The following is a 20,020-nucleotide window of genomic DNA, read 5'->3' on the forward strand; positions in this document are numbered from 1 at the left end:
ATGCAGCAAAATCATTTCTCAGGACCGGGGTCAGGAGACGAACCCAGATTGGGTTCGATACCTTCCCGGAGCAAAAGAATATGGAGCAGTCCCGCTGCAAGGAGCTGCTGGGAGGATGACAATTTGTGGGAGGGACGCAACAAATTAACAATAACTCCGTCCTCTTGGCAAATACTAGCAGCTTCCTAGGACTTAAGCCACTTGCTGCTTCTGGATCTGACAGCTGTATCACTCCTAATAGCTGGAGTCTTAGCCTGGCAAGTGCAGGGCACGAGCATAGAACGTGCTCGATCGTTTCCTCCTTCAACCCGCACTTCCTACGTCTGCTATCACTGACCAAGCCTAATTTAAAGGCATGTGACGCCAGAAGGCAGTGTCCAGTCAGAATACCCGTCCTCTCTCTTTAATGATAGAAGCAACTTTGTTAGTCTAAGGTTGTAAGACCTACACATAATCTTCAACATTTTACAGCCCCGCGCTTTATCCCACGCCTTATCTGCTTGGTCGATCATTTGCACCTCTCGCCTTCGCTTAATCTCGCCCAGTCTAATTGGGACGTCTACGGAGCAAGCTTCAAGGGATGCGCCCTTTTTAGCTAGTTATTAAACGTTAAAGTAGACTGAAAAACTGCAGAATAAGTTTAAGCGTAGTATAACTGACAAACTGAGTTAAACTTGTACTTGTACACTCTAAAACCCTTACAGTTGTTGTGCTATGCGGGACTATTGCCTTAATTGCTTGGATTATAGGTACTATTTCCATTTTAAATACACTACAGTGATCTGACAGATTGTAGTATTTGTTTACTTCAGAAGCAGTACTGTACACCACAGAGGCTGTGGTTTTTTTGGAACCGTCGGTTGTGTATCGCCTCATACGCGATCTCCGTATCATTGAGTCAGCCGTCCTCCTCTATTGTAGATCCTAAGATCGCAATCGAAGCGCAGGTACAGGATTAAGTATTCTGGCCCTCCAGTATACGATGGTGCTATGCTACTGTGGCGGTGCAGTTCAAGTTTCAGAACAAAAGTGTTGCTTAGCAACTAACATTTAAATTTTATATTGTTCAACAAGTTTTCATAGTTGAGTCAGTCATTAAATATTTTTCATTGTGAAATAATAAAATACATTTATATATAAATTTCAATAGGAAATATTTATTCTTTAGTTTCCTATATTGGTGACCCCGATAAAAATTTAACGCGTATCTCATAAAATGCTTCGAGATAGAAATCAGCTCGTTACCCTTCGCGTAGAAAATGAGGAGCTTCAAGGACAAATCGACGAATTACGCCAGCAAGCGCAACAACAACACAACCGTCAATTGGAGCATCAGCAGCAGCAGCAGCCACCATCACCGCAACCACGACAACAGCAGCAGCAGTGGGATTATGATTTTGCCGCTAACTTCGCCGATCATCGCCCTGCAGTCATCGTGTTGCAGTAAAACTGCCGCCTTTTTGGTCTGACAAACCAAAATTATGGTTTTCACAGGCTGATTCGCAGTTTACGTTGCCGGATATCACAAATGAGGTAACAAAGTTCCATTATCTTGTTTCGCAGCTCGACGCACGTATCGCATTGGAAATCGAGGACGTTATAGAAAATCCTCCTCTGCAGAATCCATACACATTTTTGCGCACAAAATTGATTGATTGTTTGTCTGCGTCTGAGGAACAACGAGTCCGCCAACTTATCAGTAAGGAAGAGCTCGGCGATCGCAAACCATCGCAGTTTCTCCGTCACTTACGCTCTCTCGCTGGTTCAACTGTGATATGCTCCACACCACCGGGTTTACGGGTGGGATGTACAAAATGGCACACAGTGGAGGCTTCGGGATGGTTTTCACAGCTAAGCGTGCATGTCGTCTCCTGTTTCTTGGGGTGGGTTTTTTTGATGTGGCTGCTAAACACGGACTCCCAAACTGGATAAACTTGTGTTCTACTCTTGGGGAGGACGAGTACGATAAGTGCCTGTAGAGCATGATGCACCTTTACCGATAGAATTTCAAGGGGACTAGAATGTACCCGCGGTAGGTATGCCTGTCGTAAGAGGCGACTAAAATACCAAATTTATTGAAGGGGTTGTGTAGCGCAACCCTCTCAAGAGGTTGCCAACGCAATATATAGCTTCTCCAACCAAATTGTCAACCTCACATACCCGTGGCGAATCCTGTTTCATTAACAGCCGAGGCTCTGGCGACACCAAGCTTCTCTTGGAACTAGGGGTGGGGAAGGCGGGATGGCCTAGAAGGTTTAATATGGTAATATAAATCGTTCCCGAAATGGTCGGGCTAGTACCTTAATGGTGCTTTGTTACCGGAACGTACGGGATATCCGGCAAAGGACCATCAACATCGAGTGTGGGAGTCTTTCGAGGAGTGTCTTTATCGTTAATACAACAACAACAACAACAACAACGACAACAGGAAGGTAGAGAAGTGCTTCCTCCATAATTTAAGGACAAGGTCGCCGTTTTCATTCTTAAAGGAGGTTTCCCTCGACTCAAACCTTCCGTTTGTCACCGAATTTTTAGCGTTTACGTAGCCCTCTAGATTCTCAAATCGTGCGCACATCTAAAACACACATTACAACGTGATCGACCTGGTTGCGTGTATTTCGGTCGGGGACAGCCATGTAGCTTGATGAATATTTTTATGCATGTACATCATGCTGAACATGACCATGTTTCGAGCGCCGGCGAAACCAAACAGCATCAGTCCTTTGCGAGAGGTTTCGTTGTGGAGGCTGAACTTTCCAACCGTGGAACCAAAAGGATCTTTCTTTACCCCCCCCCCCCCCCCCCCCCGGGGGTTAAAGTCGCCAAGCACGAATTTTATTTCATAGCGTGGGCAGCGCTCGTCCTTGTTGTTTTCGTAGCGATAGACACACCCGCTTTAGGTTTTGAGCAGTTTTATCGATGTGTATGGTTCTTTGCCGGATATAGATCCGGTTCGTGCAGGTAACAAGCACCATTATGGTACTAGGCCGACCCTTTGGGAAACGATTTAATATGACCACATCTAGGCCATCTCGCCCGCCAAACCTAATTCCATAAGGAATTTGGGGTCGCCAGAGTTTTGCCTGCTAACTATGTGTATGAAACAATCACATTTATAACATGATTGACCTCGCGTAGGTGGGGTTGCCAATTGGGTAGCGAAGCTTTGAATTTCGCCTATCGCCCCTCCCCCTGAATCCCCTTATCACTCGTCCATCCCTCCTCCGTCGGTGCATGAATAATGTGCTAAAAAATAAGCCCATTAGCGTGTTATAATTTTTACTCAAAACATTAAGAGTCTAATAGATGTGTAAATAAATAAAATATTTTAACGCTCAAGAGCCTATTAAATGAGTAAGCAAGTAATTAAATTTCGAATTGGACTAGTACTAAGTAAGGATCTTTTACAAAATACCTCGGATTATTCTAGGCAGTAAGATGTCATGGAAGGGTTGCCGTTTGTTTTGTTGGGTTAGACAGGGATTTCACCGTTGACCACAACTTACCGACAGCAGCAGAGAAATTGCAGATCCTCAGGTCCTCTTTCCATTTAGTCTGTCTATGGTTATACCCTGATTTCACCGTTGTGGTCGATAATTTTGGACTATTACGTTGGTGTGAAAATTCGTAAGAATAAACGAAAGTTGGCCGTATTGGTTAGCGTACAGAATTCACGTTCGACGTGTTATGCATCATGGTTATAGCTTATCCAGCCCAGCTGTCAGCATCTACCCGTGTCGAGTGCGGTTTATTAATCAGTTTTTGTTGTTGTAGCAATGCTCGGCCCACCTAATAGCCGCGACCGATCACAAATTGTCATCAATATCCTCTAACGGGAGTCCGAGGAAACTTGCCGTTTCAACAGGGGTGGACCATAAGGAAAGGGGTGTTAGAGGCGTTGGTTCCACATTACAATTGAAGAGATGGTTGGTGTCATGTGGGGACACATTGCAAGCGGGGCATACATTTTGTATGTCGGGGTTGATTCTGGATAGGTAAGAGTTTAACCTGTTACAGTATCCAGAACGAAGCTGAGCAAGAGTGACACGCGTTTCCCTGGGGAGTATGCGTTCCTCTTCCGCGAGTTTTGGATAATTTTCGTTAAGTACTGGATTCACCGGGCAATTCCCGGCATAAAGGTCCGACGCCTGTTTATGGAGTTCACCAAGGACCTGCTTGTGTTTTTTCACTTCATACGGCTGGGTTCTCAGGTGCCGTATTTCCTCAAAATGCTTACGGAGATGACTCCTTAAGCCCTTAGGCGGTGCTGGTTCATCAATCAGATGTCTGTTGGGATGCCCAGGTTTCTGGGTATTCAACGGGAACTGTTTGGTCAGCATCTCATTTCTCTCCCTGATGGGGAGTATTCTCGCCTCATTATGCAGATGGTGTTCTGGGGACATAAGAAGACAGCCCGTGGCGATTCTGAGAGCAGTATTTTGGCAGGCCTGTAGTTTCTTCCAGTGGGTGATTTTTAGGCTTGGCGACCATATGGGTGACGCGTAGCACGTAATCGGCTGGCAAATTGCTTTGTATGTAGTTATGAGCGTTTCTTTATCTTTTCCCCAAGTACTGCCAGCGAGTGATTTGAGGATTTTGTTACGGCTCTGAATTCTCGGAACAATTGCGGCTGCGTGCTCACCAAAATGTAGATCCTGATCAAACGTCACACCCAAGATTTTGGGGTGTAGGACAGTCGGTAGCATAGTGCCATCGACGTGGATGTTCAAAATGGTCGACATTTGGGACGTCCATGTTGTAAATAAGGTCGCGGAAGATTTAGTCGGTGATAATGTCAGGTTTCGCGAGGCGAAAAAACTGGAGAGATCAGGGAGGTAGCCGTTTATTTTATTGCATAGCGCATCGATCTTTGGGCCTGGGTCTGTGGCCATTATTGTGCAGTCATCGGAGTAGAACACGATTGTGACTCCTTCCGGTGGTGAAGGTAGCTTAGATATGTAGAAATTAAACAAAAGTGGGGACAGGACACCACCCTGTGGCACCCCTTGTTTAATTCTCCTTGGTTTTGATGTTTCGTTTCTAAATTGCACCGATGCCTGCCGACCACCCAGATAATTTGCGGCCCACTTTTTAAGATATGGGGGAAGGGTAGACCCTTCCAGGTCTTGCAGTAACGAGCCATGGTTGACCGTATCAAAAGCTTTTGATACGTCTAGCGCTACGAGTACTGTTCTATGGTGGGGGTATTGATTTAAACCGCAATTTATCTGGGTGCTAATGGCATTTAGCGCGGTGGTAGTGCTATGGAGTTTTCTGAAGCCATGCTGATGAGGGGCTAGCTGCAAATTTGCTTGGAAATAAGGGAGCAAAATGGCTTCAAGCGTCTTTGCCACTGGCGATAGGAGAGATATCGGACGATACGACTCACCTATGTTAGCTGGTTTCCCAGGCTTTAGTAGCGGGACCACCTTGGCCATTTTCCATTTCTCAGGTATGACAAAAGTGGAAAGAGACAGGTTGAAGACATGCGCTAAATATTTGAAACCCTCTTTCCCTAGGCTTTTAAGCATCGGCATGGCTATGCCGTCTGGGCCCACTGCTTTGGATGGTTTAGCACGACCAATGGCGTCCTCAACCTCTTTAGCGGTGATGGTGATTGGTGACGCGCTGAATTTGTGTTTATGTGCGTGTCTATTGGCTCTCCGTCTATCTTTGTAGACCGTAGAATGCATTATATATTGTCGGCAGAAAGCGCTCGCGCATTATTTCGCGTCCGACAGCACTTTGTCGCCAAAGGCGATGGAAACTTTGTATTTGTGCTTAGTCGGATTCGATAGGGACTTTACGGTGGACCAAAGTTTACCCACACCGGTAGAGAGGTTACAACCTCTTAGGTGCTCCTCCCATTTCGCCCGCTTGTGTTCATCCACAAGCAATCTGATGCGTTGGTTTATATCCCTTATTTGGGGGTCGCCTGGATCAAGCTGTCTTATAAGGTCACGTTCTCTCGCAAAGTTTGCGGTCTCCGCCGGGAAGTGGGGCCGGATTTCGGGAATTCTCCCGGCGGGAATGAAATGTGCCGAGGCGGATTTAATGACCTTACGGAAGGCACGCTCCCCTTGGCGGGCATCAGTCGGGTTAGGGAGGGCAGCAAAGCTGCTGTCTGTAAAGGATTTATATTCTTCCCACTTTCCTTTTTTGAAGTTTATGAAAGTGCGTTTTTCAGTTACGATGAAGTCGGCGGTACGCTCAAGCGAAATAAGTATGGGCAGGTGGTCGGATACCAATGTTACCATCGGCTGCCAGTTGACGCAGTTTACGAGTTCTGCGCTCACGATTGAGATATCTGGCGAGCTGTGACAGCTTCCTACCATACGTGTGGGGGCGTCTCCGTTTATTGTGCAGAACGTCGTTTCTTCTATTTGATCCACCAACATCTCACCCCCACTGTCCGCCCACAAGTTTGAATGCCATAGATCATGATGGGCATTGAAATCGCCTAAGATAATGCGATTGTTGCCAGTGAGTAAGGCCCTGATATTAGGGCGGTATCCACTGAGGCAACAGGTGGCAGGAGGGATGTAGATGTTGATGATTTCTAGGTTTGCATCGCCTGACCGGACAGATAGGCCTTGACGTTCTAAGACATTGTCCCTGCGGTCGATGCCAGGATCAAATATATAATATTGCACAGAGTGGTGTATGATAAACGCGAGACCGCCTCCATTTCCGCTCTCGCGGTCTTTTCTGTGGACATTATACCCAGAGCAGGTCTGCAATGCAGATCTTGCTGTGAGTTTAGTCTCTTGAATCGCAGCAATGCGGATGTTGTGCCGCTTCATGAAATCGACTATCTCCGTAATCTTCCCAGTTAGTCCATTACAGTTTAACTGCAGAATTCTGAAATGCATAAGGGGAGACGTCGCCACTCTGGGGGTAAGTGACGGGTGACTACGCCTGGGTTGTGGAAGGCCAGGACGCAATTGCTGTTGTGGCCCTGGGACTGGGCGTCCTTGGGCAAGCATTGGGGTACCCTGATGATTTGGGTTTGCGACCTGGCAACATGGCGCGATGAATCCCGCCGGGGGGTTTCCGTCGCGGATACCAGAACATCTTGCTTAGGCGTAGACTAGGGGACGCCCTTGGGCGTGAACAGCAAGGAGCCACAAAAGATTTATAAAAGTTACGTGGACGTCGGGTTTTGGGATCAAGCCCAGAACAACCTGTCCGATGCAACCATCCCTTGCACGAGACACACTGAACAGAGTATGACCGTCCTAAAAAGATTCTTTTCCGGCAGATGCAGCAAAACCATTTCTCAGGACCGGGGTCAGGAGACGGACCCGGATTGGATTCGATGCCTTCCCGGAGTAAGAGAATATGGAGCAGTCCTGCTGCAAGGAGCTGCTGGGAGGATGACAATTTGTGGGAGGGACGAAACAAATTAGATGGGGTCACACTGAAATGACAGTCCATGGTCGGGAAAAATCCCGAGTCGCTCCGGTACATAGAACCGACTGCCTTGGGAAGCGTTTATTAAGCAGTCGCGTCAAGTTATTCACGGGAGGAGGTGGCGGATGATCTAGAAGGTTCAATGTGGTTATATGAAATCGCAGCCGCGATGGTCAAGCTAATACCTTAATGGCGTTATATTCCAGAACGTACGGGATCGGTATCCGACAGAGGACCATCACGTTGGACTGCAATGACATGTTGGCTCCGCCGGGTTAAGGGCATAGATTTATTCACGCAATGGGCTTTCCTGTAGTAAGATACGACTAAAATTCACAAAACCGAACAAGGGGGAAAAGTCATATTCGAGGCATTCGCCCTATCCGGCGAAGGAAGGAAAAATCCGCAATCCGGTATCAGAATCGCATTATCAACCATTGCAGCAGAAAGCACACTTCCTAGATTGTCTCGCTTCATTAGATTTAACTTTGATCTGGTCATTGTAACTCTTAGCTGTCCAAAATCACCACTGCCATGCAAGAAGTATGTCCTGTATGCGGTGCATTCGCCCATGTTACAAGCCATCTATTCAATTGTAATTTGGAACCAACACTGCTAAGAGTAACGTCTTTGTTGACCTACCCTGTTAAAACTTCTAGTTTTGTTAGATCTCCGTTTGGGGACATTTAAAGACCTTTCTTTAGTGGTCATACGAAAAATTGAACACAGTTGACTCACTAATGCAATTAGATTTTGAAACAAGCTGTATAAATTCATGTAACTGAAATTTAATATTTTTTTGTTTTATTTGTTATCACGCAACCAAATCGTTTTTTTCAAAACAAACCTGGAATCTCTATAAATCTAATGTTACAGTAAATCGAAAATATATATTATAAACCAATAAAAAAATAAAAATAATACCAACTGGGGCCCGTTTTTTGTAATACAAGTAAGTTCGTTCTGACATACATATATATTTTGTTTAATTTCATAGAAATTTACTTGTACTACAAACAATACTTGTATGTTTTGTGAAACGGCCCCCTGATCACATTTATTGTTTATAAATCTGCACCGCTATCACGAATGTCGATTGTCGACGTAAATGACAGTCGAGGGGTCTATAGAGTCGCCTTATTGTAAAAAAGTGTACTGCTACAACAACAACAACAGTGTAAAACGAGATATGTAGGTAATATATATGATATCTAGGTCAAACGACATGTGTCAGGTGGTAAAGCACACTTGTTCTCGTACACAATGGAAGCAATCAGTTTGTCGCTAAGCTTGACAATAGCAACGCCTATAACATGACAGCTGATAGGAGACTAAGCAACGGATTAAGGCATTCGTTATACACTTTGGACTACTTTATTGAGAAAGCAACCATCAGTTAGGTGAACAATCAACAATCGTGACAGGGCTAATTTTTGTGTTTTAAAACAACTACATTTGATTAAAACCCTTATTAGATTACAAAAGTTAGTACGTAAGCCATGCCAACAAAAACATAAAGCTTATAATGCAGCTTTGAACAAACCCCATAAGAATTATTTGTAGGTACATACAAACGCTTTAAATCTATTTATAGAGCGAAATACGACAAAAGTAATATCGACTATAGTTTGTGAGACAAATAAGATAAGAACATGTGGTGATAACAAAACTGCAAATTTTGAATTACTTCTGTTTACAATAAAACGAGCGAACTCTTGAACCGAAAATCGAAATGTTATGGTATCTTTTGAAACCAAAAATATACAGCTCATATTTTTAAAGGATGTGGGGAAAATATTATACATGCCGGACCTAACATACTTTTCATATCTCTTCAAAGTTTAAAGTCCATGTTTTAGTTCATTGCATACATTTATTCTGAACGTATAACTTCTTCAAATAATTTTTTAATTTCTGTTTTTTTTTTTTCAAGACATTCTAATTCCTCAGTATTATTTAAATATGTATAATTTTGTATGTATGTATCTGTATTTTATAACTTGCATATACACATACGTTTATCTTTTTTAGACTTCAAATTGATAATCACAAGCACGAAGCAACTAATTAAAAAACCGTTTAAAAAATAGCTTATTGCATAAATATATATTTAGATATTTATGCATGTTAGTTTGTAAGTAAAACGAGTGGTTTATTATTGCTATGCAAACAATAACCAAGCAATGCACAAGAAAGCCAAATAGAGAAATAATTTGGATAATTGTTGTTCATCTTCAAACTGTGTTGTGCCACGATTAGCAGCTGTAAGATTTTAGAGTTAGCACAAATTTTAAAATTATAATGACGAACAAATATACTACCTGCTGCGCGTGGTTCGCCGAAATTAAATGATGAAGCAAAATAGCCGAAGGGAAAAGCGCCGATACCAAAAGACATATGGAAACCATCACCAAAACCAAATCCTTGAAAACCTTGTTGAGGTTCGGGTTCAGAACGCTGACCAGCAGGACGTGGTGGTACTTTATTTCTGTACAAAACAAGAAAACAATTATAGAAACACATACTAATTGTATAATAAATCTACATTTAAGTAGGTAATTCAAAGAAGCATCATAGAGGTTGAAAAACGCATTCAATTTACTATATCTTGTGTCACTGAAAAATATTAAAGTGGTGTTTGAAAGTGAGTTCTGTAACAAATGGCGATTCAAAGTTCCTTACACAAGAAAGTGTTGGATGTCCTATCATGTTAGATACAGAGAACCTTTAAAAACCCACCGTTGTCATATGTTTTCACAACCGTTATAAAACTACATTGAACTACATACTTATAAATACATATAACTACTTTACCTTGGATCTTCCTGCTTGGTGCTGTTACGTCCATACAAGGGAATCACTTTGTCTTTGCCAATAGCAGCCTTGCATACGGGACATAATTTGCAGTTTGGGCGTGTCTCTAACCATTGATGTAAACATGGCCAGCAGAAGAGATGACCACACAAACTGACAACCGCGTCCTTGGCAGTATCAAGACAAATATTACATTCATACATGGAATCATCAACCTTTTCTTCTTCCTTGTTATTAGCTTTAGTATCACCACCTGTACTAGTTTCCGATTTGATATTATTAATATTGGCTGTAGATTCACTACCGAGCGCACTGCCTGGAAACGAATACGCTGTTGAAGAAGTTTTCGTTGTGCAAAGGGTACCAGCAGCAGCTTCATCAGCTGTGGTTGTATTGTTATCAGCTTCCGTTTCCATATTCGTTGAGGTTTCTTCACTCCTTTTCATTTCAATATCTGTATTATTCCAATCAGCTGATGCTTCATCGAGCGGTGGTGCTGAGGGTGTGGGATGCGATGTTGTAGGTAAATCTGGCGCCGTAGGGGCGCATGATGCTTGTGTTGACATGCGGGTTTATTAATTTGCTAGCGCTTAATTGCTGTTATATTTAAATGTTGTTCAAAATATGTAAGCTGGAAGCAGATTAAAATACATTAAATATGATAAAATGCAAATGTAATTATTTTTATTTAATTGAAGCGGAATATATACGGCGCGTAGTAGGAAATTTTGATGAAATAAGCACACTTTGTAGAATAGCCTCAATGTGAAAAGCTTGGCTGTTCCTGTTTGTTTGATCCTTATTAAAGGGGATCTTGGTTGGCATTCTCAAAAGCAAAGGAAGATTCATTAGCCTCGTTTATAAACTATTCGCCTGAACTAACATCACCGGTGGCTTTTCTTATTAGGCAAATGTGCCAACAGAGCATATCTCAGGCAGATTTCTGTCTACGAGACCTCAGCTTTTTGAAAAACATTAATATGGTACCTTCAAATGGATTTTAATCTAAATTTTAAACATGTTCTCTAAAACCAACTTGTCCAACACCACTTTCGTTCTGGTTATATTACAACGAAAATTTACTGCGGAAAGGTTAACGTCAAAAGCTTCCACAGAATATCTGCATTCTACATAATGCAGTGTCAGAGCATACCTATCGCGATCTAAGAGTGAAGCCCGCGCGGTTGCCAGAGCAATGTTGAAATGTATACTTATTTTATTTTAACGGGAAACATTCACCGAAGAAATAGATGTGTATTAATCAGAGTTAAATCGGTGCCTGAAACCGTCTGCAGTGGGAACACCACGACAATTGACATCTTGCTTGTTGATGCCCTACCGGCCCTTGAATTTCTTGTACACATAGAGCTTAACGTTGTTGAAACTGTACTTCGCTCCCCTGAATCGGTTCAACCATGTATGTAAATCGAATTTGATGGATTATTAAAGCTTATACAGCCCTTGATCGAGTAAATCTGGGTCGTTCCACTATATACGCCTGTCTGACAAGGGGCAATATAATAGCACATTTTTCTCGGAGCTCATACCATTTCACCTAATCTTTTTCAATCAAGATTGATAAACGACTTGAATTTTTTATGATAAACATCTTGCTCAACCAACCTAGAATTTATTCGAATTCAAGATGCAAAAGAATCTTCTATTTTTTTTTTTCTTCTGGAAATGGAATTACGTAAAGATACGCTAAAGCGTAACCTTCCGCATAACTAACTGGTTTGTTATATGTGTCCCGGCCTATGACCATGCTACTAATACGATTGAATATATTTCTGCTGCTCCGTCTGCAGGGCCTGCTGCTGTTTCTACCGACGGCTGCCCTGCCTCTACGGCTGCGTCCCGACGAATAGACTCTGCAAACATCATTGGCATAACTGCTGCTGGCATTTTGGGCCAAGATCTTAATCATTTGGCCTCCATTTCATCACAGCCTGCTGTTTTTCAGAATGTTCGAAGAGAAGTGACAGCCGTTCCGTCTCGTAAAGTGATCTTTGTATCAAGGTTGCATGCATCACTATCGGAAGAAGACATTTCTAATTATATCTGCACTAAGCTTGGAGTTGAAAATAGTGGCATCAATGTTTTCAAGTTTACTTTTAAATATGCGAGAGACATATCTTCCTTCAAAATATCGGTTCCTGATAAATATTTTGATAAGGTACTGGATACTTCCTTTTGGCCGACTCATTCTGTGGTTCATGTATACTCTAAAAAGCATGTCAATACGTCAAAAAACTAAGAGACCTGTGCTGTGAGAGCAGCACATACCTTGATAGCTGTCTACCGTCCTGTTCAAAAGGTCAGGGAGTTGATAATATTTCCATAAATGGCACCCAAAAGCAATTGAGTGTCTACTTTCAAAATGTTTCCGGAATGCGAACTAAGTCTAACGTAATGTACAATATGAGTTCGCTTGTGGACTATGACGTGTTCGTTCTTATTGAAACCTGGCTAAATCCTGAGTTCCTTGATGCTGAGTTTTTTGACTCTAACCTGTACACTTTCTATCGCAAATATCGCGATTTTTCCAAAACTGGACTCTCTAGAGGCGGTGGAGTTTTAATTGCCATACGCCGGCACATCAACTCGTCGCTTGTGGAGCTGAAGGGTCAAGACTCGCTTTTGGACCAACTGTGTGTCTCAGTTCGCGGCATCTCTGAAATGTTTATCTGTGTGTCATACATTCGACCGTCTAGTCTAGACTCACTTTATAAGTCTCATGTAGATAACATTACTGATTTAGTTCGTTCTTATGATAGTGGTAACTTTTGCATATTGGGTGACTTTAATTTACCTAATATTGAATGGTCTTATGTCGATAATAACTACTCATTGGTTCCGAACAATGTAAACACCACTTCTGAGATTTACCTCATTGACAGTTTCTCAAGTGTTAGTCTTTCTCAGATCAACGGCTTCACCAATCAACTCTCGAGATTTCTTGATCTTGTTTTTCTTAACGGTCACCGAATGCATGGAACCGTTGTCGTGCTCTGGTTTGCACCACATTCCGCTTATCCTCGAAAGTATTGGAACTCTGAATGAGGATCCTACTTTTTCATTTAGACGTGGAAATTATGACTGTTTATATCAGGAAGTTTCTTCCGTTGATTGGGAAGCCCTGTTTCGGGGATGTGATCTTGCTCGATGCTTCAACTTATTTAAAAACGTTGTACATCAAATCTGCATAAACAATATACCTCAGAAAATGAAGCGGTGTTACAGAATACCATGGTATACTAGAAAACTTAAGAGGCTTAAGAATCAGAGGAATAGGTTTTACAAAAAGTTCAAGGCCACTAAGCTAATGGCGTATAAAGAAAAATACCTGCGTTATTCCAAATCATTCAAAGCGTTAGGCAAGAGGCTCTATTGGTAACTATGTTCGTAATTTTGAATCCGACATTAAGGAAAACCCTAGGGCATTCTGGACTTATGTAAATTCCAAAAAGCGATGCTCAAGTATCCCTGCCTCAGTCATCTATAATTCTGAGCATGCTTCATCAACAGCTGAAGCGGCCAATCTTTTTGCAGCCTTCTTTTGCTCCAATTTCGTTACGTCACCGGAAGACCCGCAGGAGTTGCCCACTGTGGTTGACAGTCCCATTAACTTTGGTGCGCTGACTCTATCAATTGAAGATATGGTCGATGGAATCCAGAATATTAAATCATCTACCCATACTGATATTGACGGCTTATCGTCTTATCTTTTGAAAAATTGTTTGGCTCTGGCATTTCCCCTCCTTTTAATTTTCAACAAATCTTTAGAGTGCGGCGAATTTATTGATGCGTGGAAGATAACCTTCATCAGCCCTATTTTCAAGTGCGGTAGCAAGAACAATGTCGCGAATTACAGGCCCATTGCAAAATTATCATCTGTTCCAAAATTATTCGAGTACATTGTGAAACAAAAAATGTACTTTGCTGTTAAACCTCCTCTAATCACTGAAAATCAGCATGATTTTATGACCGGTAGATCCACTTTAACAAACCTATCTATCTTCTCTGATTTTTGCATATCTTCTTTTAATGACCGTTGTCAAGTTGATACTGTGTACACCGACTTCTCAAAAGCATTTAATAAAGTTAGTCATTCTATCCTGATTTCTAAATTGACTCGCGTGGGCTTCCACTCGATGTTTTTATCATGGATTAAATCATACCTCCACCAGCGTAGCTTTGTTGTGGTTATAGACAATAACTCTTCAAACACATTCACAGCCACCTCCGGGGTGCCTCAAGGTAGCATACTTGGACCATTACTTTTTGTAATTTTTATAAACGATATTTCCACCTGCTTCCAGCACTCTAATTTTCTATTATACGCTGATGACCTAAAGATTTTTAATACCATCGCAAACTCAGACGACGTGATTAAAATGCAATCTGATTTAGATAACGTTGCTGTTTGGTGTCGTGCCAATAACTTGCCACTAAATGTTAGCAAATGCTTTCTTGTAAGCTTTTCTAAATCACGTGGCCTCATTCCCACTTCCTACTCTCTCGATGGTACCCACCTCTCAACTCTTAACGAGATAAAGGACTTGGGTGTTGTCTTCGATTAGATATTTTCTTTCACGACTCATATACATTCTACTATTGCTAAGGCGTATTCACTTCTGGCTTTTATTAGGCGTTCCTGCACAGACTTCACGGATCCCTACACCCTCAAGTTATTGTTCACTGCACTAGTTCGTTCGAAGCTGGAATATGCCTGCTTTATTTGGAGGCCGTATCATGAATGCCATATTGTTAGGCTTGAACGTGTGCAGAAAGGGTTTGTTCGGTTCGCGCTGCGCTCGATGAACTTTTCTGAACCGATTCCATCTTATAAATCCAGGTGCTCACTTATCAAATTAGAGTCCCTGGAATGCAGAAGAACTGTCCTATCGCTCACGTTTGTTTATGACATCATTAATGGTGTAGTTGATGCACCTTGTCTCCTCAGGAGTCTCCGATTCCATATCCCTATAAGGCCTCTTCGTAATATACCTATTTTCTATACGGATTGATTTTCAAATTTTCAAATAAATACATTGTGTCCGAACCCTCTATGCCTCAAACGCACCTTTGCTTAGAGCTATGACCGACTTTAATCCCATCTCTGATTCTTCAGCTATTGATTTTGCTCTTTCTAAGTTTACTTTTAAAACAATACTTACTGATATCTTTTCAAACAGATAAATGTGCTTGTCAATTTCTTCATAGCATGTAAGTTTTATTGTGTCTATACTCAACTCATGTACTACACTATTAAATAATTATCTAATTTTAATTTAACATTGTTATCTAGTCTGTAAGGGCTTTAAATGCCATAGACTGAAATAAAGAAATATGAATATGAAAAGGTAGCTTATGACTCAAATAAGAAATTGCGAGAAACAGCTGTTAAAGATAAACAATGCATTTCTTCAGTTTCTTGGTAGTTTTTCTTTTGCATTATGAACAGTTATGCCCAAAAGACAAAGCACAAACCAGTTTCTGACCGATATTTTGGCTCCATTGCCATCGAAAAAAATGCTATTAAAAAGTCCTGGGATGCTTCACCAGCCACCAAAGTGGCATCGAAGGAACCAAAGGCTTCGTAGTCTTTCACATGTGCTCTTCTTTCTGTTGTTGTTGTTGTAGCGATAAGGTTGCTCCCCGAAGGCTTTGGGGAATGTTATCGATGTGATGGTCCTTTTCCGGATACAGATCCGGTACGCTCCGGTACCATAGCACCATTAAGGTGCCAGGCCGACCATCTCGGGAACGATTTATGTGACCACATTAAACCTTCAGGCCATCCCTTCCCTCCCCAACCCCAAGTTCCTTGAGGAGCTTGGGGTTGCCAGAGCCTCGTCTGTTAGTAAAACAGGATTCGCCGTGGATAGGTGAGGTTGACAATTGGGTTTGGAGAAGCTTTATATTGCGCTGGCAACCTGAAGGGTTGCGCTACACAGCCCCTTGAATCTGGTATTTTAGTCGCCTCCTACGACAGGCATACCTACCGCGGGTATATTCTGACCCCCTAACCCGCTGGGGTTGCTCTTCTTTCTCCACATCTTCTTTAGTGCACTTCTAACCAAGTTAGGACTTTCTAGTTTTCACCACGTGAAAGATCGCGTCAAAAGCTATCAAAACCAGCAAAAAAGTTGAATAAATTGTTTTGAGTCATAAGGCACCTTTTCATAGACCGGGTCACATATGCTATTTGCAAAATGTTAGTTGAAGAATTCACAATCAAATATACCTACAAGAATTTTAAAGGAAGTAACCGGTATATTCTCCAAAACGCCGCAGAAGCTGCAAAGTCTATGAGAATACCACACAGTGGACCAAATCTGTCATTATCTGGCTCTTAGGAGAATTATATATCCTAGATGTTGGTGGCGTTTTGGGATAAGTCTAGAATAGGGGTCGACTGCTAATAGAGCAAAAACAGCGGGCGAGGTGTCAGTAGACACGTTTTCACCTAAGCATCAATAATCCGAATGCGGAAATAATTTCGACTCGTTCAAAAGATATTTACGAAAAACCGAAAAATTACCCCTTGTTCCTGCAAATCCGGGTGTGGGATCTATAGTATTTTTAAGCAAAACTCCCTTTTGCTTTGGCGGCTTTCGGCCGCGCTTATAAAAAAAAACACCCTGGCGTGGCTATGTGATGGGACCAAATTAAATCGGTGCAAAATCCCTTTGTACCTATACAAAATATTTTCGGTAATTCTTTACTTTAGTGTACAACTGCTAAGCAAAATTGAAAGAAAAGATCCCGTGGAATGACTCAATAACCTTGAGAATGTTTAAATGCTCATTGAACCTGAAGTCTAGAACAAGGGTCGGCCACTAATCCACGTCCAAAAATGTCGAGAAACGTGTCAAAAGACGCGTATTGACCTCCAAAGTCGCAAGTGTAATATCGGTCTGTGTAATATCTGTCTTGAGATATTTGCAGATGAAGCTGGCAAATTTTCATGTGGTTATTATAATGTTGTACGTAGGAAAAAAATGGCAATTCTTTATTTTAGGGTCCAACATCGGTTTGGAGACCAAATCTATATCCGCGCAAAACACTTTTACCCACAGTTTTTCTTGTGTTCGGATTCGTGATCCTGGGTCCAAACCGCGTCTTTGGACACCTCTCCCGATATTTTTGGACGAGTTTTAGCAGTTGTACCTAAAGTAAAGAATTACCATTTTTTTCTATGTACAACATTATAATAACCAGATGAAAATTGCCAGCTTCATCTGCAAATATCTCAAGACAAATACACTTTTTTTCGGACTTTGGAGGTCAATACGCGTCTTTTGACACCTTTCTCGACATTTGTTCTAGACTTCAGGTTCAATGAGCATTTTAACATTCTCAAGGCTATTGAGTCATTCTACGGGATCTTTTCTTTCAATTTCGCTTATCGCTGGTATTTATACATTAAGAAGCCATCTTCTGATCGGATGGAGTGACGTGTTATAATCATAATCAAGTAAATCGTCTACGCCATTTCCAACATTTACCGCATCACATGCACGCGGCCTACGTGTTCATATCAGTATCCCACCACCAACACACCAACGCGATTGTGTAAATATATTAATGTACGCTCAACAAAATTACAGCTCAACAAATTTGCAAGTTGTGATGTGTACTTTGCCTTTGTTATTGCGCATTTTTTACATTTTTGCTAATATTAATGGTAACGTTTTACAAGACGGTGCAACACCTAAATTGATAAAAAATTACTGTAATTTTATCGCTAATATTCACAAATATTCATATTTTATCAAACATGCGAAAAATATAAGCGAAAGTATCTACTTATTGCACTTCAACCTCACGAAGGTCGACCAACACTCACTTTTTTCCAGTTTTTCCTGCAACGTTTTATTTGGAAAATTTAACTTATTGAATTTGCGCCGAATATAATTAAAATATTTCACAATATTTGAAATTTTAAAATTAATAATTGTACTTTTTGTATAAAAATTAATTTAATTAAAGATAGTGAGTCGTTTTCGTTCTAAGTGTTTATATCTTATGATGTTTTCATTATTTTCGCTTCGCTTTCATTACAAAATTTACAGCGTTGCATTTCAAATTCATAGGTCCAAAAAGAAAATGAAACAGCTTTGTTTCATGAGTCCTATTTAAGGGCGAATTAATGGTGACTTATAACCATAAAACCATAACCAGATAAAACAGTTGATCGAACCTACCTTAAGGAAATCAATGTAAACGAGTTAGCGTTATGGTATGGCACGATTAATCGATTACATTGATTTCCATAAGGTAGGTTCGATCAGCTGTTTTATCTGGATATGGCTTTATGGTTATAAGTCACCATTAATTCGGCCTTTAAGAAGGCTGTCACATAATAGGCCCGTAATCATAGACCCTACAAGAAACGCTGATAGTTTACTAATTCACTCACACTCGTAATTGACAATGCTGATCCTGCGATGACGTAAACATTGATACTCAAATTTATGTATGTTCCTTTGTTCGCTCACGCATGTCCGCATGTTCCCAACGACAGCCTATAATCATGAAAAAGGACTCAAACTGGTGTGAGGACCAAATATAATCCATTAATTTGGCCCACACAAAACCACCCCATAACACAGGAGCAGTACTACAGACAACACGAGACACAAACAAGTCTCTGAAACATCATAAAAACACGATTAGCAACATTGCCAACACAACACGGGACACAAATAAGTGTCAGAAACATCACTAGCGCAACAAGTTGCCGCAACACGCCACAGCAACACCGTAACCATAGCAACGCAACGAACTATGCTAGCAACATCAAGAGCATTGGCTATAAAAAGGGCAACACGAGAAGACAGGAGTCAGTCAGCACGCGGTTGTGGTTGCGACCGGAGCTACTATTGGAGCGCTATTGAAGGCATATCGGTTTTGACCATTGCAAGCCAGTGCGTTTCATAGGAGAAAGTCGTGGACTGAAGATTGTGGGTAAGCAGGTTTTGACCGCTCTACAACGCTTTAGATCACGCTTGCTCCCTCGCAAGCAAACGTCCTCCACAGCATCGTGGTCCCGCGCTCAGCCAAACGTCATCCGCGGCAGAAGTACGTCGGCAACCGCAGTAGGAGTGAGTAGAGGTGGAACGCAACAACGTGACTGTACCGAGGCTAACGGATCTCACCTAACGGGGCGCAAAGTTGCGACTGTCACCAGAGCAGCAATTGAAGGGCATCTGAAAGGCGTATCGGTTTTGACCATCGCAAGACAGTTCCCGTCATAGGAGAGAGCCGTGGGTTGAGGATTGTTGGTAAGCTGGTTTTGACCGCTCTACAACGCCTTAAACTACGCTCGCTCCCCGCTAAGCGAAGGCCCACAACGTCACGAGCCGCCATAAGCCTCGGCGGCAGAGTCACGCATACACACGACGCCAGCAGAGTTACGCATACACACGACGTTGGCTGCAGCAGTCACGCTTACATACGACGTTGGCCGCAGCAGAGCTACGCAAATATACGACGTTGGCCACAGCAGAGTCACGCATACACACGACGTAGGCAGCAGAGCCACCCATAAATACGACGCTGGCAGAGCCACGAATACGCACGACGTTGGCAGCAGCAGAACTACGCGTACATACGACGTTGGCCGCAGCAGAGATACGCAGGCATACGACGCTGGCCGCAGCAGGCTTGGCACTGCCCCTAACCATAATAGGAACACGCCGGCGCAAGGCGTCACCGAGACACATTCACACATACCTAGACGGCGACCAGTACGGCGCCCTAACAGAACGCTCCTAACGGGACA

The 20,020-nt window shown here is 42.2% G+C and overlaps 1 protein-coding gene across 2 annotated transcripts; it reads right to left on the reverse strand.

Annotated features, from left to right (window-relative positions):
* Nucleotides 1–8,191: 8,191 nt before the first annotated feature.
* Nucleotides 8,192–18,269, reverse strand: LOC137250506 (E3 ubiquitin-protein ligase RNF185-like). Of its 2 annotated transcripts, XM_067783420.1 has the most exons (5): nucleotides 18,083–18,269; nucleotides 17,742–17,947; nucleotides 10,228–10,858; nucleotides 9,735–9,901; nucleotides 8,192–9,675 (listed from the first exon to the last, which is right to left on the reverse strand). In XM_067783420.1, the coding sequence occupies exons 3-5, from the start codon at nucleotides 10,791–10,793 to the stop codon at nucleotides 9,575–9,577; spliced, it is 834 nt and encodes a 277-aa protein (XP_067639521.1). In that variant the 5' UTR covers nucleotides 10,794–10,858; nucleotides 17,742–17,947; nucleotides 18,083–18,269; the 3' UTR covers nucleotides 8,192–9,574. The 2 variants fall into 2 exon arrangements, with proteins under 2 accessions (XP_067639521.1, XP_067639520.1); XM_067783419.1 differs by lacking the exon at nucleotides 17,742–17,947.
* Between the last annotated feature and the right edge of the window lie 1,751 nt (nucleotides 18,270–20,020).

The sequence above is a fragment of the Eurosta solidaginis genome, chromosome 4, assembly GCF_040869045.1.
Source record: "Eurosta solidaginis isolate ZX-2024a chromosome 4, ASM4086904v1, whole genome shotgun sequence".
Classification (NCBI taxonomy): Eukaryota; Metazoa; Arthropoda; class Insecta; order Diptera; family Tephritidae; genus Eurosta; species Eurosta solidaginis.

Bases quoted from the DNA above. Each gene is read 5' to 3' on its own strand.
- LOC137250506 (XM_067783419.1), bottom strand. From the start codon at position 10,793: ATGTCAACACAAGCATCATGCGCCCCTACGGCGCCAGATTTACCTACA. The intron at 9,902-10,227 runs GTAAAGTAGTTA...TGTTTTGTACAG, and splicing joins ACCAAGCAGGAAGATCCAAG to AAATAAAGTACCACCACGTC. The intron at 9,676-9,734 runs GTAGTATATTTG...AAAATCTTACAG, and splicing joins CGGCGAACCACGCGCAGCAG to CTGCTAATCGTGGCACAACA.